This window comes from Trichoderma atroviride, chromosome 1 (assembly GCF_020647795.1).
Source record: "Trichoderma atroviride chromosome 1, complete sequence".
Taxonomy (NCBI): Eukaryota; Fungi; Ascomycota; class Sordariomycetes; order Hypocreales; family Hypocreaceae; genus Trichoderma; species Trichoderma atroviride.
Window position 1 is genome coordinate 6660838 of NC_089400.1, and position 14861 is coordinate 6675698.

Sequence of the window (14861 nt, forward strand, 5' to 3'; positions counted from 1 at the left end):
GTTTCTTGCTGGTAGATACCAAGCCTCGTTGCTGTGACTGCGCAGAACCTTCTTCTCCATCATTGTCCTGTAATATTCCTGATATCCGGTCCATCTATAAGATAGACCGAAGCCACCTGGAATACAGGGGACCAACCACGTTACAGCAAACTCCACCGCCCTAGATCCCGCGTTTTAGGGCATCGACCGCCTATCCCGCAGCGCTAACGGGAAGCCATCCGATCTGTCGGATCTTTGTCCAACCAGTAGGTCGACGGACGTCGCTCCACTAAATGCGGGAACGCTGCCAACGTAGATTCCTCGTGTTAGTTGCAGCTGTGATTCTGAGTTGAAGCGTTTGCCAACTCATTGGAAAAGTCACATAGCTCGAATAGAGATAAAGACCTTGTCTCTTTTCTTTATTTATTTTTCTTTCTTTTAGGGAAATTTGTCATCAATGGCTGCCATGGATAACCAACTGGTAAGAATCTACCGGGATATCGAACACTGGGACGCCTTGACCAAAGACGCCGAGCAGGATGTCAGGAGAATCATGCGTAACATCATGGCCCTGGACGAGCAAATTGCCATTGCCAATGGATATCCAGACCAAGAGCTATTGCAGTCCTATGAATTTGCTGTGCAGATGGCCAACCTAGGGCTCGAAAGGGAGGCTCTGTACAATGAATGGGTCGCTACAAACGGACGACTCAAGGAGCTGCGATCAATCCCGCGGCAACGTCTTGAGCTGCAGGAGTATCTCGAGGCCTGCCACTCGATCGACTTGGCGATGCCGGCGCGCGACATCCTGCCTTCGCGCTTCGAGGTCATCACGGATGAAGCAGAGATTGAGTCCACAATCTATCCCCAGCACATTGTGCCGGCGACGGACTTTGCGGCGAAGCAGATGGACATCTGGTCGAGGCTGTCCCAGGGTCCTGAAATTTGCGATGGCGCCTGGTACACGGGCTATTTGGAGCTCGAGTGGATACGGGCGAAAGTGGACGCCAATATCGTCGGCTGTCCACATTCGCTCTTTACGTTTATGGGGGATACGGTGGACGAAGCGGTTACTGATATCCTGGGCCGAATCGTTAAGGATGGCCATCTGGTCCAAAGTCTCGGCATTGGGGGTGAGTTTCGTTTTGACTTTTATATGAGAAGCCCTGGAGATGTTTTGTCTTTTCGTACGTGTCAGTTCTAACAACGGCTTCTTGACAGCTTTTATCGAGACAGTTGACGATGAGAAGATTGTCAACATATCTCGTTCACCTTTGGACCAGGGGCTGTCCACCATTTTCTCGTACAGAAAACTGAGAGGCGGAATCCTTCGCCGTCCGGTGCCTGTGCTCGTGACCTGCTACCGGCCGCCGTACAGGCTGAGCCTCAACGAGATCCTCACGGGGCTGCGAGGAAGCATCGAGGTGGCGAGGGAGATTGTGCAGTCCCCAGCCGTCAAGAGGTTTTGCGAAATGTCAAAGGTGCTCGTCGTCGCCGTCATCACGCACCTCTTCCAGCGCATGCTCGTCGTCGGCACGCGCTTTGGCTACATCACCACCGGGGAGGCCTACATCTTTCTCGAAATCGGCGCCGATGCCCGCCTCGTGAGATACTCGCTGTGCGTGCCGCGCCACGATGTAGAGTCCGATCCGGTGACGGGGCTTCACCGCACGGCGGTTGCTCAGGTGCTGGCCTTTACGCTGCGAGCCTTTCGAGCCAAGCGGATGCCCCCTGCGTGGTACCAAAAGGCACAACAGGAGCTCTGGAAGTGGCGCGTGGATCCCGACGACATCTTCAACAAGATCCCGCCCCTGGTGCGCAAGATGAAGCGCAATATCGAGTATGTGCCCGGCAACTGGAGCCCCTATTTGGAGAGGTCGCCCCTTGAGCAGCGCGTTCAGCGCATGATCTTGCCGGGGTTAAAGCCGCGCTTCAATGAGGCCAGCTTCAACGACTTGGGCTACTTTGGGTTCCTCACCAGCCACCGCATCCAACCGGCCGGTGAGCCAATGGACCAAGATGACGAGCCCAGCGGCCAAGACGAAGAGCCCAGCAACCAGGACGGAGAGTCCATCGAACCGGCCGAAATCCTCATCGACTACCAGCCCTTTTGCACTCCGGAGTGCCTTTGGGGACTGGAGCGCTTCAGAGCCCTGGACAAGGCGTGTCCCAACTTCCGGTATCACGGCAACAAGCACCTTCGGCTGCACGAGTTGCTGGATGGCCTGCAGGAGCAGCTCGACGGCGAAGCGGCGAACTGGACCCAGACCAACCACAAGTTTCTCTGCCGGAGCGGTCTGTATACGACGCTGCTCAAGGTGAGGCTCGCGTCGCATGGCTACACGCTCTTGCTAAAGGGCGTGATCCCGTCAAAGATCGACCACCTGTGCCGCGAAGCCGACATGTATGACCAGCTGCTGGCACTCCAGGGCTTTTTTATTCCGGTGAGCTTTGGCATGATTGAGACCCAGAATGAAGTCTTCAGCCGCTCTTTTGGAGGCTTCAGCCTCTTCATGGTGTTTGGTGGGTTTCCCGAGGGAGTCATGCCTCTGTACCAGTGCATGGCTGCGGGCATTGACAAGCAGGTGATTGTCGATGCTGCGGAGAGGACGTTCCGGTATATACACGCCGAGCGCGTCTTCCATTTCGACCCGGAGCCGCGGAACATGCTGTACGATGCCAGACAGAATAGGGTCATTGTTGCGGACTTTGAGAGGGCGATGTATGATGAGGTGGAGGGGCAGCAGTATCTGAATCCGATTTTGCAGATTGAGGGGGTTCATGAGTGGACGCCGGAGCGGAAGAGGATTCCGGATGTGTGCTTTGGGCAGCAGAGGGATTATGTGAGGCAGAGGATTGAGGAGTTTTTCGAGAGGGGGTACTGATTTGTTTTGCTTTGATTTGTTTTGTTTTATTTGAGATACCCATTTGTTTTTGGACGACTAAATGATTGGATGAGCTTCTGATTCAGATGAGCTAATGATTCAGACGGGCGGTATAGATATAGATTAATACCACATATAGAATGCTTGGAAAGAGTAGACTCTTGCCATCGCTGTATTTTTTCTGAAGGTCGTGTAAAAAATTGTATATTTTATTTCATTCAAGTTTGTTTGATTGTGTCTGATGGTGAAATATTTGCTGGTGAAATAAAATGTAATATTTGCTATGAGATGGTGGATGGGAGTACATCAACAGTCAGTATCCTACTGAGTGAATTTCATACAACTTCATCAGCAACAAAGGCAAAACTCATTCTTTCATCATTTTATAAGCATATTATAGTGAAATCTAGGATTATCTCTCAGTTACCGCTTTTTTCCGCTCATAAATCACCAAATTGGTTTCTTTGCAGTGATTTTATTCTGCGTCCTAGTCAAGGGTAGGTACACCGGGGGCACCTGAAGCGAATCTCGCGATCGCTCGCTGATTGGCCATCGAGATTATGTAATCCAGCGCTGGCCTTACGTAGGCAGCTGCCATTGGATCCTGAATCTCGAATCTTTCCTACTCGACATCTGTTCAACGGCCAAAGCACGATTGATGTGGATTTATTATCATCACTGCGTTGTATGAACCTCATTTCCTTCTGAAAGTATTTCAATCAATCACTATTCTCCTTTCGCGTCAAAGCGGGCCGCACGCTCGGCCTAAAACTACGATGCGACAGCCCGGATGAGACGAGTTTTAAGTCCGAGTCTTGGAATCTCTCCGTAACAATAACTCACCCGAATGCAAATCATGGCAACGAATCTGCCGAATCCGTCCAGACTGGAGCGTCGGAAGCTGCGAAGAGGAACCACGAGCTGCTGGGAATGCAAACGCAGGAAGACAAAATGCCATTTCGAGCAGGGAAATCCGGCTGTCTGCGAGTCCTGCCAGCGGCGAGGCTGCAAGTGTGTTCTCCAGGACGTTGATGAGAAGACTTCAACAGGCCAGAGGGCTCGGAATCGAAACCTCGGAGCGCAGATGAATTACCTCGAAACTGTGGTTGATCAGCTTGTCCATCGGCCAGCCAGGTCTAGCACACAAGGCGCAAATTGTGAGACTGGATCGGAAGAAACAGCCGCTGCTCATGAGAAAGAGAACAGTGCTGCAAGAACGGCACCAAGACAGCAAAATACTGGTCGACATCCTTCAGAGCCATTCAACTCTAGGCGCAGACTCCTCCCCAAATTGGACAAGGCACCCGCAAAAGAGCCTCGTACTCCAGCCAACGACAACCCCCGTATAGCGAACCAACCTCTTCAGCCATTAGCATCACAAAAGTATTCGAAACAACTTCGTCCTCTACTACTGCCTCCGTCTCCTATCGGCGGCTCACCGCGGCACAACTCCTTGATCCTCCTGCTGCAATCCATCCTCCCGGCAGCCAGCGTCACTTCTCGCATCATGCAGCAGAACAAGCTTCTCATGATGTCCATGCACGTATTCCGAGGCCTCTCCACCGATCTTCTTCGACTCTCCTACCAACGCCAAGTTGCCTATTTTTCCTCACTCACATTGTCAGATGCACAGCCGATAGACCTGGCTCGAAGTCTTTTCCAGCTGGCCATCTGCCTCCAGCAGTCTGATCGCTTCCCCGAAACCTCCAAACTGTGGCTTAATCATTCGAACCGCGATGTGGCAGATCAGTATTTCGAAGCCGCCACTCGCTATGTCACCTCTCAAGACTCCATTGTCGTCTCGTACGAGGGAATAGAGACGTTGATGCTCGAGGGCCTCTATCACGTTTCCTGCGGCAGGCTGCAACTTGCGTGGGTTGTATTTCGCAGGGCGCTTGGAATCGCTCATCTCGTGGGCTTACACATACCGCAACGGCGGCGGCAGGGCAAGCAGCAATCGTCCGCCAATGGTCCATCATCAATGTGTCTGGCGACACTGTGGTTCCGCCTCGTTTTCATGGATCGTTACTTGTCTCTGGTGCTTGATCTTCCAATGTCCGTCCTGGATGATAGCTTCATGGACGATTTTGTAACCCAAGCGCCGTTTGAGAAGCTTGAAAGAGCTCAGGCCAAGCTGACGAGTCGCATCATTTTCAGAAACCAACAGCTGCGGCTTGGCCAAAGAGGAGGAGACCCCGTCTACGATCATTACAAGGAGACAAAGGACATTGACTATTTACTAACACAGGCCACGCGGGCTCTGCCTTTGGAGTGGTGGGTTTTTCCTCCAACGCAAGATGCTCAATCGATCGACGAGCTAAGGGACATGATTGCAAAGATTGTTCATCAGTTGCATCATTACAATTTTGTTTTATTGCTGCATATACCTTACATCCTACCGGGGCCCGAGGGTCGTTTCAACAACTCCATGCAAGACTACTCCAATTCCAAATTTGCAGCCGTGGCTGCCGCTCGAGAATTACTCGGTAGATCCATCGTTCCGGTCGGACCTAATCGCGTGTCGTTTTCGACCAGGGGCATCGTTCTCAAAGTCGTTCTTTCTGCTTTGACTCTGCTCGTGGTGCACCTGGATAGCCATCGACTGGGCCGTGAAAATCCTCTTGGCCATCAGCGCCCAGGGGATTTGGCAACGGCTGAGCGCGCTATTCAGAGCCTGGAAACCATGGGCCAAAAGTTTGACGACAAGTTGTGTCATTCTGCAGCACGAGCGTTGAAGAGATTAAGTGCTCTTGAAGCAACCGCAGCTGATGGCGTCAGCTATACAACATGGAGTGAGCCCGGCGACATGGTGTGCACAGAATGTATTGTGCAAGAAGAGGCAAACGACATCCAGATGACATTTCCACACGTGGGAATAATCCACATATTGCGCCGTGAGCCCCAGGACAATATGGCAAAGACCGATAAACTGCGTACGCTAGAGACCGGCAACCTGGGTGACAACCTCGTGACTCCGTCTTGGGGCTGGTCTGATTCTCCGCTGTCTTCGTGGCCCGACCCAGCTTCGTCTTCTAATGCAGACGACGTGGGATATCTGCCTATTGGCATGGAAATCTTTGGCCCCGACATTCAAGAAGCGTGGAACTTGCAGAAAACTGACGTCGAGGCCATTGAAGTACCGTCAACATTGCAGGTAGCTGCGCAAGACTATCAAGTTCAAGGGCAGGAGTCGAATGATCAACGCCCTTTATTACTGGAAGAGACGTTTAATACTACAAAGTTTGGATCTTGATTTGTATCAGGCTGGAAATTTATATCAGAGCTGCATAATAACTAAACGACTAGCTACCATGCTATATGGAGGAAATAATTGCAAAGAGTATACATCCATCTCATACATTTACAAGTTTACCGCACTGGAACCAGCCCCGTCAATCGGCCCAATCAGCCCAATCAGCCCGATTAAGCCTCAAGCGGTGGCGTGTCGCCGAAGAGATTCACGCCAGGGAAGCCGTCGGGAATGCGAGGGCCGGTGACATCCTTGGCCACGTCACGGATAGCCCGTTCTTCCTCCGCCGACAACTCAATGCTCATGGCGTCCAGATTCTCACGAAGCCTGTGGACCCGAGTGGTGCCGGGAATGCCAAAAATGTCGTCGCCCTGCGCAAGAAGCCAGGCCAATGCCAGCTGCGATGGAGTAGCGCTCTTGGTCTTTGCGATTTCGTTGATTTTTGCGACGATGGCGAGGTTCTTGTCCAGGCTTTCGCCGCTGAATCGAGGCAGCCTTGATCGCATGTCGCCTTCTTTGGTGATGTCCTCCTTGGACTGAATACTTCCCGTGAGGAGGCCTCGGCCGAGCGGGCTGTAGGCAACGACGGCGGTGCCGAGCTCGCGGCAAGTCTCGAGGAAACGGCGCTGGGGATCTTCAATCTCCAAAGTAAACGCATTGTACTCCATCTGGACGCAAGTAATGGGATGAATGGCGGAAGCGCGGCGAAGAGTGTTGGCGCTGCATTCGCTTATACCAAGATGCTTGATCTTGCCGGCGTTTTTGAGCTCTGCCATGACCTTGATTGTCTTTTCGATGGGGGTGACCTTGTCCAGGTGATGAATGTAGAAGAGGTCGACGAAAGGCAGCCCGAGGCGCTTGAGGGATTTTTCGAGGGCCTGTCGACAGTACTCTGGAGAAGAGTCGACCTTGATGCCTGCCTTTTCGGGGATGATGCCAAACTTTGTGGCGAGAAAGATGTTTTCGCGTTTGTCTGGGTTGGCGGCGAACCACTTGCCGAGGAGGTCTTCGCAGTCGCCATACATGTCGGCTGTGGTTGAGCTTTATTAATAGCCGTCTTTGAAATCGAGCCACGTTCAATGCTGTTGACTTACAAGTATCCCAGAATCTCTCGCCCATGTCGTACGCCTTATCCAGAAAGGCAAAACGCTCTTCGTCCGGAGCAGGCAGGCCATAGTGGCCGCTCAGGCCCATGAGACCGAGGCCAAGACGAGGGACTTGAGGGCCGTCTTTGCCCAAGGCGCGGGTGACAATCTTGGGTACAGACATTGTTTTTATTGTGTACTTGGTGGTGTTGCAGAATGTGTTGTTGTTATTTGTTGGTTAGAACCTCAAGGAGGCATAGGACGTCGCCTTTTATAGACGCCAGCGGTGCTCTCCTGGGCCATTGACCCGTACAATCGAAACAGCAGTTTCGACAAACGTCGGGGATTTCTTCCTAACTCCATGGTATCTGCGATGGGTTGATCATGAAGTTGAAACTCGGTGTCCATGGTGATTGGACCGGAGGACAGTCTCGTCGAGGTGAACCGACCAATGAGCGTTCTTCCGCCGAAGGATGCTGGCGATGTAGCCAATCAGCGTTGTTGCGCCGCTAAAGCCGTGGCAGATCCGTTTGCTGGGCGCGGCGGTGGAAACTCCCGTGAGTAGCTGGGTAGACTGAGGGAAATGTGGATTCGACGGCGTGGTGCTTCTTTGGGGCTTTATACAGTGGGTTTGTGCGGTGAAAGCATGCTGTGTTGCGTGGAGACGGTTTTGGTGCTGTTCGTGGTGAGGTGGCTTTCAAGCTCATTTTTGGAAAGAATTTGTTCTCTCGTGGCTCTTCTAACCTTGATTTTTCATAGGGAGAGACGCGATTTTTCGAAGAAGGTAAGATTAGAGGGAGAGCCGGGAGAAGGCCGTTATTAGTCTGCCAGCGGCCGGTCATAAGCTATTGCTTTGACAATGCTTGATCCAATGCTTTGTTGACCGATACATGCCAGTCGCATTGTTCTTGGACTATCCTAAGGACCTTGAACAGAATCTAGCCTTGAGTCTAGGGCTTAAGACATTTGTATCGATACGTGGAATTAGCCGTCGATTTTTTCACTTCTCTGCGACCGAGACTCTCTCCATATAAGTGGAGAAAGGCACATTGTTCTTGGGCGTTCCGGCGTGGCGTGGAATGCGATTAAGCCATTGGCACTACATTCCGACAACGAGCACAAAGAGCTGCAGTTATAATTTCAAACAAAAGATTATTGCAAAGATACTATAAGGAACACTTGCATTCGATGGATGGGCTGAGATTCAACAGTGACGATTCCATCCGCCATCTACCTTGACGATGGTTTTTGGGCAGGGCAGGGATGAGGTATGCAGCACATGCTGGCGCACACGCTCTGAGAGCAAGTTGGGCGCTGAAAACACAGTCAACTATGTATCGTTACTTTGCGCATCCAAGAGCCCTGGTAGGCCAAGATGCTACCTGGACGGGCGCTGTATGACGGCAGCTCGTATTCACCGCCAGGCACAAAGTTTATTTCCCCTCAAAACCAGTCTGGGGAACGCAACCAAGAATATCGTGCGAATATCGTGTGTATCCACAAACAGCATGCCTCTTTGTCTTGGGCGCTGAAACACCGCGTGCCAACGGAGATCGGGACTAAGACAAACCAACGATCGGGCGATGCTACGCCAGCAAAAGCGTGGCAAATGAAGCGTTGCATTTCACCTCGGCGTCAGGTGTCGGACATGTTAATCTGCCGAGTCAGATCTATGACCATTGCTCCTTGGAGTTTGGGACAGGCACCAGCAGCCAAAAGTTTCCGCAAGCATTCGTATGTGTTACCAATTGATGCGACATACTGACGTCAAAACGACTGGCATTTGCTGCGGTGTCTTACTTTACTCAAAACAGGTGTTACCAGGAACGGACTAAACGCTCCATGTGGAAACGTCATCGATGATGTGGGTATGAAGGTTGATCGATTTGTTTAAAAGGACTGCGGTTCTACATCTTTGTCTTGACACTCTGTTTCCATACAGAACTGAATCTCTCTTGTAACTGTTGTTGATTATTGAAAGAACAGCGAAACGACACCTGAATCCTTCCATCAACCCACCATCACCATGCATATTCCCGACGTTCAGAAGCTGGCTACTGCAAGCCTGGCCCTTGCTAGCGCCACACTAAGTGAGCTCCCTCTCTAACACTGTCTTCCATCAACTGCTTACAACTCTTTAGGCGGTGACACCGTCATCAAAGGCAGCGTGCTCGACTTTGCCGTGGAGAAGTGCATCGACAAGGACGGAAACACCCGGTGCTCCAAGCCTTTCCCTGTTAAGGTTGACGGCTGCTACAAGCTCGAGTGGTCGACTAACGGCGCGCTTTCTCATACCACCGTGGAGGTTCGCGACGTGGGCAGCGGCGAGATTGTCTACTATCGGGATACCAATGGCGAGTGGAAGCCCAAGAAGGACGAGCTGGTGTACCTCGACTTTAAGCCCAAGATTATGGGGCAGGGCAACAAGACTGTTGATTACGAGGTGAAGAACTGCGAGAAGGATGATGAGCTATAAATGGAATGGTTGACTGCGTGGGTCATGAAGTGCAAGATTGAAGAAACAGCGGCTGGCATAATGGATGCAACATCGGCGAATTTGGTATCGGAACTGGACAAAGAATGATATATACGGACAAACAATTGGTTACACTGATGCCTAATAATTTTTTTAATATTTTCAGCACCACATAGAGGCACCAGCCTGGTTTATAATTAGGCGGTATACGCAGCGCTGATTGAGAGACTGCTTGTCTGCGTCCTCTTGGCGGATTATCTCGGCTCTAATGAAATAATAATATTCGATGAATGGGATTTGATTGGATTGAATGCTGAGGCTGGTGCAATGAGGTGCCTGGATTTTGCGTGTGTTTGCAGATCCGATGTATGCCGAGCTTTTTCTTCTCCAATGTGAATACAGGTGATTGGAAACAACTGGCATGAAATCGTCTGCCATTTCGGCATTATCATTCTGAATCTGGGAGTGTTCAGTGTCGGATTAGGCGGTATCATCCTCGGCGGCCTTATACTCGATCAAAGCAGAGGATTTGGTTCGGGTGTCGGTCGCAGGGATGGACAGCGTAGAAGACGTATTACAAAACGCGGCAACGTCTAATGGACTTGTGCTGATCTGTGCCATCCTTGCTCAATTCCTTGATTCTCATATGGGCGATGGCGATTACGGTCAGTGTCACTGTTGGTGTGAATCGTTTCTTTTGTTTGGTGAATGTATTGACTCTGTTCATCTTGACATTAAAGCCTTTGAAACAGCGTAGGCTTCAGAAAAGTTGTTTCTAAGCCAGGCATCCATGACAAAGAACAATCACTTGGAACACTCGAGACAAACAACAGGTTCGACAAGAATGACACCTCAATTCACTGGAGCACTGGCATATTGCGACAGCACAGGCTTCCTCTCTAGAGTCCACCCCCAATCTCGTATGCCGAGAACCAGGACTAGCAACCAAGTGAAGATGAAACGGCAACGCTCGTCGGCGGACAACAGCAAAGGTGGCTTAAGCAACCGGGTTTGGTAGCAAACCTTTCTTCATGCTCTGCAGCTCTGGTGTTGTGGTGTCTTGTTGAAATCCAAAGTTGGATATGTCGGATTGAGGTGGTTTTGTGGCTGAACCCATGCTTAACAGAACAATTCGCTAATGGGCAAATAGTGGCTGCGAGAAGAACGCCTGGCTTCTTAGACTATGAGTGGTTCCAAGGAAGAGTGGATTTGCGATGCTTGAATTTGGAAGCTGAAGGATAGAGCATAATGAAGCTGTGTGGAGTGTCGCGATTGAGATGCCGTCTAGTTCTCGTAATATCGACATTCGAGCGATGCGTCTAATTTGAAGGACAAATGAAAACAGAAGATACGTATATGATTGTTTCGAATTAGACGTTTCGGACGTTCGCTCCCTGAATCGGCTTCGTTGTCGGCTTGTGTATTGACTTGATCTGGGCAGGCGGTCGCTCGAAAGATGGATTTTATGATACTTTGACTGCAAAACATTTTGTTAGATGACTTTGGTTGAGATGAGCCATTTGATTGGAGAAGAGTGTGGGACGTACTTTTGTTGGAGTTGTAGGAGAAGCAAGGCTGATGAAAGAAATGTTTCTTGTGCGTTTGTTGGAAGCGATATGTAGCTTTTCGAATGGCCACAAGATGATTTTTTGCTGCCGAGATGGCGATGACGCGTTCAAAAGTTTGGAATTCTTTTGGCAAACGCTGGACGATAGACAATTGGCTCGATTTTGGCATGTTGGGTTGTTTCGCGGCGGATGGAAAGCTTCGCAGTGTTTCGGGGAGGCTGGCCTCTTCGATTTAGGCCTATGCGGAATTTGGAGTCTAAGAGAACGATCAGTCAGAGATTGTACCGAAAGGGTCCAAGATTAGAATATTCAAGTGTGCTGGAACTCGTACCTTGATCTGGCAGCATACATGGTGGTGAAGGCTGATTTCGAGAGGCGGGTGTTTGGTAGAGAGTGCTGCGTGGAGCGGGCTGCCAATATTTTATTTTGCCCTCCGTACTGGCCCAGCTAGAGCAGTGGTCAATATCGTTGGTCGCCCAATAATCCGAACTGATAAAGGCGAATCAATCACGCATCTTTGCCAATAAGCTACTTTGTCTGCCGATATTCTGTTCTTTTGGCTGATCGGGGGTCTTTGTTCATTTTTGCCAAGCCGCGTAGGTTGATGAACTATGCGATCCTTTTGCTTGTCGTAGACAGGAAATTGATGAAAGATGACAGAAGGGTCAGCACTGTAATGAATTTCTTGTGACTCTTCCCGACATGGTATCGGGTAGCTTTCAGGGACATTAATCTTGCTGAGTGGGCGTAGATCAACCACCATACGGCCTTTGAGTTGCCCATTTACTGTTCGCTAAATGACAAAGATGCAGCATGCAAACGACGATGGTTGCTCCATCCAACAGGAACCTTTTTGTGCGTCAAGATGATCCATCATACCCTCTGCTAATGTTTCGATCCTCCAGCCCCATGTGGCACGGTCGGATGTGCATCTTGTCATATGGAAGGAGTGGGATAATACCTCGATCCTCAGATGCTGTGTGCGAGCTTTGCGTAGCATCGTTGACTCCCCTATCGAGCAAGGAATTCTCGAAATCTTGATGTCGAAATCTTCCAATCGTTTACTAAATTCAGTGCTATCACTGGAATCTCTACGAGGAACATTCGAGAGGCGAGCAAAGTTACCTGGCACTGGGAGGATCTACGCCAAACCCATCGGCCTCGACGATGCAAAAATATTTCAACAGCTACTGGTATACATTCAGCTCGAGCAAAGAGTGAGGAATCTTTGCTAGCTACGATGATTGGCCAGATGATGCCTCTGTTTGTTGGTGCCCTGATAAAACCCAGGATTCTCGCCTCTCTAACCACCACACTGGAGCACTATCCTATCAGAGGAATATCCACCACTGAACAAAGTAATGATCAAGAATTCACGGCAGGTCTAGTTTCTGCTATTGATGATCCTCTACAAATTATTACTTGAAAATCTCGAAACAATCATCGAGGCATCCGGTTGCCCTTCTCCCCCTGTCAACATGCTATTCTTGCAGATCCGATGCATCACTCCCTGACCACAAACCATTGTCCTACTCTATTCAGACATCATTGAGATATTATTGACCAAAGATTAAACTTTGAATCAATGACTACAGTTTGATTTGCATGCACACAAGTGGAGCTTCTACGTAATGGGGCGGTGAGGCGAGGGCTGCGTGCACGAAGCTGTGAAGATGAAGCGAATCTATTGTGAAACTACGCATTTATAGACCATTGCTCGACATTTTTATACGGCATCAATGGCAAAGAAGCCTAGATGGAGCGGTCAGATGAGCAAGAATATCAAAAGGGCGGTGTCTCTTGAATATCTGATCTGCAAGTGATGCCCATTCAGCTCCCACACTGCCATTCACGCCAGCTGCCAAGCTGAAAAATCCATTTATTCTATGCAAAGTGCTATAGATCAGATGGTTTTTCTCGCACTGCAAACGAAAGCTCATCTGCCTATATATGGCCACCTTCATTCCTCCCCTGCTCCCGACTTCTTCTCCCTTTCCTCCTCTTCTCACAACATCGATCTCATCCATCCCGCGATCTCAACCCCTTTATCACCAATTCGTCTTTGATTTTTCCGTCTCTACATACTCAGCCATCATGTCTTCCTCCCGCCGCCAGCGCGTCATTCATGGACCTCTCCATGATTGCGATACCTGCGGCGCACAGTTTTTGTTCCACGAGCAGCTCATCCTGCACATGACAGACGAGGGCCACTGGCCCACCTGCGAGTTCTGCGGCGATCGATTCCGGCGAGTCAACGCCCTCGAAATCCACGTCGAGGCCAAGCACCACTTCTGGTGCAAAGTCTGTCGCAAGACTTTTGCGACGCAGCGTGGTCTGATCGACCACATGGAGGCCAAGGGGCACCGAGGCCCCATCCACAAGTGCCGGAATTGCAATGCAATGTTTGGGACTGTTGCTGGTCGAGACGCCCACCAGACGGAGAAAGGGCACTGAGCGTCCCTGAGCGGACTGCCCTCCCAGGTATGTGACGCTTGTCTTTGCTGGTTTGTTCACGGGCTGAATGCTGACTACCATCAGGGCAAATCTCGGCCTTTTTGGCCCTTTGCTTTTTTGTTCGTATTTTTTTTCTGGGTTTGGCTTTTTCTTGCCGTGGGCAACGTCTTCATCAACGGATGGAGGGAGGGAGGGGGGATATTTTCTGGGATTGGGGTGGCGATATATTGGAATTGAAGTTTTTGTTGTGAATATTCGAGTCCATTTTCTTTCGTAGGCGTGAACAACTTTGCCAGCGCTCTCCCAGGAATCTGTCTTTGTGTGTCAAATCGTATTGACGTAGATGCCAAGCTATCACGACGACAGTGTTTCATCTGTTATGCAAAAGTCACTTTGGGTGACGAGTCTCAAGCAGCTGGCACCAGCATCTGCAGCTTGAGAGAGAAGTGAGCATCGTGGACGGTCTGCCAACATGCTTCTGGGCATCATTATCAGAATTCTACATGTCCCTCGGTCGAGGACAAACGATTATCACATCGTGCCAACAAATCTAAATTCTACAAAAATTGTTCAACTGCCTACTGCCGGATTGTAGCCTCGCAAAAGCGTTCCAATGGCGTCCAGTCCAAACAAATCCGTGGAAACTGAGATTCTGTTGCTGCAGCCTGAGGCGCTCACGTGCCCCGAGTGATCGAGGAGGCCCCGCCCACGCCTACTTAAACCTCGCCCTCCCCCCTCGACTCTTCTCTTCTTCTTTTCCTTTTTCCTTTTTCCTTTCCTCAGCACCGCCCATCCCTTCGGGGATCCTCTCCCGCTGGAGCAAAGCTCCAGCGACAGAACCCTAGGAGGTAGAAGTGCTCCGGCCTAGTGATTAGGCTCTTGGGTAGGCGAACTCAAGAGCCAGAGGCAAATCAGTGCAGGCACTGGTTTCCTCTTGTATGAAGGTCGCTCTCTTTTTTTTTTTCATTGAGCTTGAGGCTATACGCCTGGACTCGAAGAAGAAATCCTCGCTCCAAACCGTTGAGTTGTTGAGGTCGGTCTGGGTGCATGTGGTTTGTTTATGTTAGGAGGTCAGCGTATTCATCAAGGCGAGCGCCCAGGATGAAGGCTTTTGACATGATTGCTGATATTTTGAGAAGAAGATGTCACTTGTTGATGGAAACT

The 14861-nt window shown here is 50.3% G+C and overlaps 5 protein-coding genes across 5 annotated transcripts; 4 read left to right on the plus strand and 1 right to left on the minus strand.

Annotated features, from left to right (window-relative positions):
* Positions 1–445: 445 nt before the first annotated feature.
* Positions 446–2864, plus strand: TrAtP1_002410 (uncharacterized protein; the record flags this gene model as incomplete). Its single annotated transcript, XM_014085409.2, has 2 exons — positions 446–1112; positions 1201–2864. The coding sequence occupies 2 exons, from the start codon at positions 446–448 to the stop codon at positions 2862–2864; spliced, it is 2331 nt and encodes a 776-aa protein (XP_013940884.2).
* An 847-nt stretch (positions 2865–3711) lies between these two features.
* Positions 3712–6117, plus strand: TrAtP1_002411 (uncharacterized protein; the record flags this gene model as incomplete). Its single annotated transcript, XM_066111460.1, has 1 exon — positions 3712–6117. The coding sequence occupies one exon, from the start codon at positions 3712–3714 to the stop codon at positions 6115–6117; it is 2406 nt and encodes an 801-aa protein (XP_065967535.1).
* Positions 6118–6287: 170 nt separating this feature from the next.
* Positions 6288–7383, minus strand: TrAtP1_002412 (uncharacterized protein; the record flags this gene model as incomplete). The annotated part of the gene is made up of 2 exons (XM_014085145.1): positions 6288–7144; positions 7209–7383. 2 exons carry the CDS (start codon positions 7381–7383, stop codon positions 6288–6290), a joined length of 1032 nt encoding a protein of 343 aa, XP_013940620.1.
* Positions 7384–7605: 222 nt separating this feature from the next.
* TrAtP1_002413 (uncharacterized protein) lies at positions 7606–9675 on the plus strand (the record flags this gene model as incomplete). The annotated part of the gene is made up of 6 exons (XM_014085406.2): positions 7606–7756; positions 7959–7983; positions 8902–8933; positions 9014–9063; positions 9181–9289; positions 9341–9675. 6 exons carry the CDS (start codon positions 7606–7608, stop codon positions 9673–9675), a joined length of 702 nt encoding a protein of 233 aa, XP_013940881.2.
* Positions 9676–13337: 3662 nt separating this feature from the next.
* TrAtP1_002414 (uncharacterized protein) lies at positions 13338–13697 on the plus strand (the record flags this gene model as incomplete). Its single annotated transcript, XM_014085405.1, has 1 exon — positions 13338–13697. One exon carries the CDS (start codon positions 13338–13340, stop codon positions 13695–13697), a length of 360 nt encoding a protein of 119 aa, XP_013940880.1.
* Positions 13698–14861: the final 1164 nt, after the last annotated feature.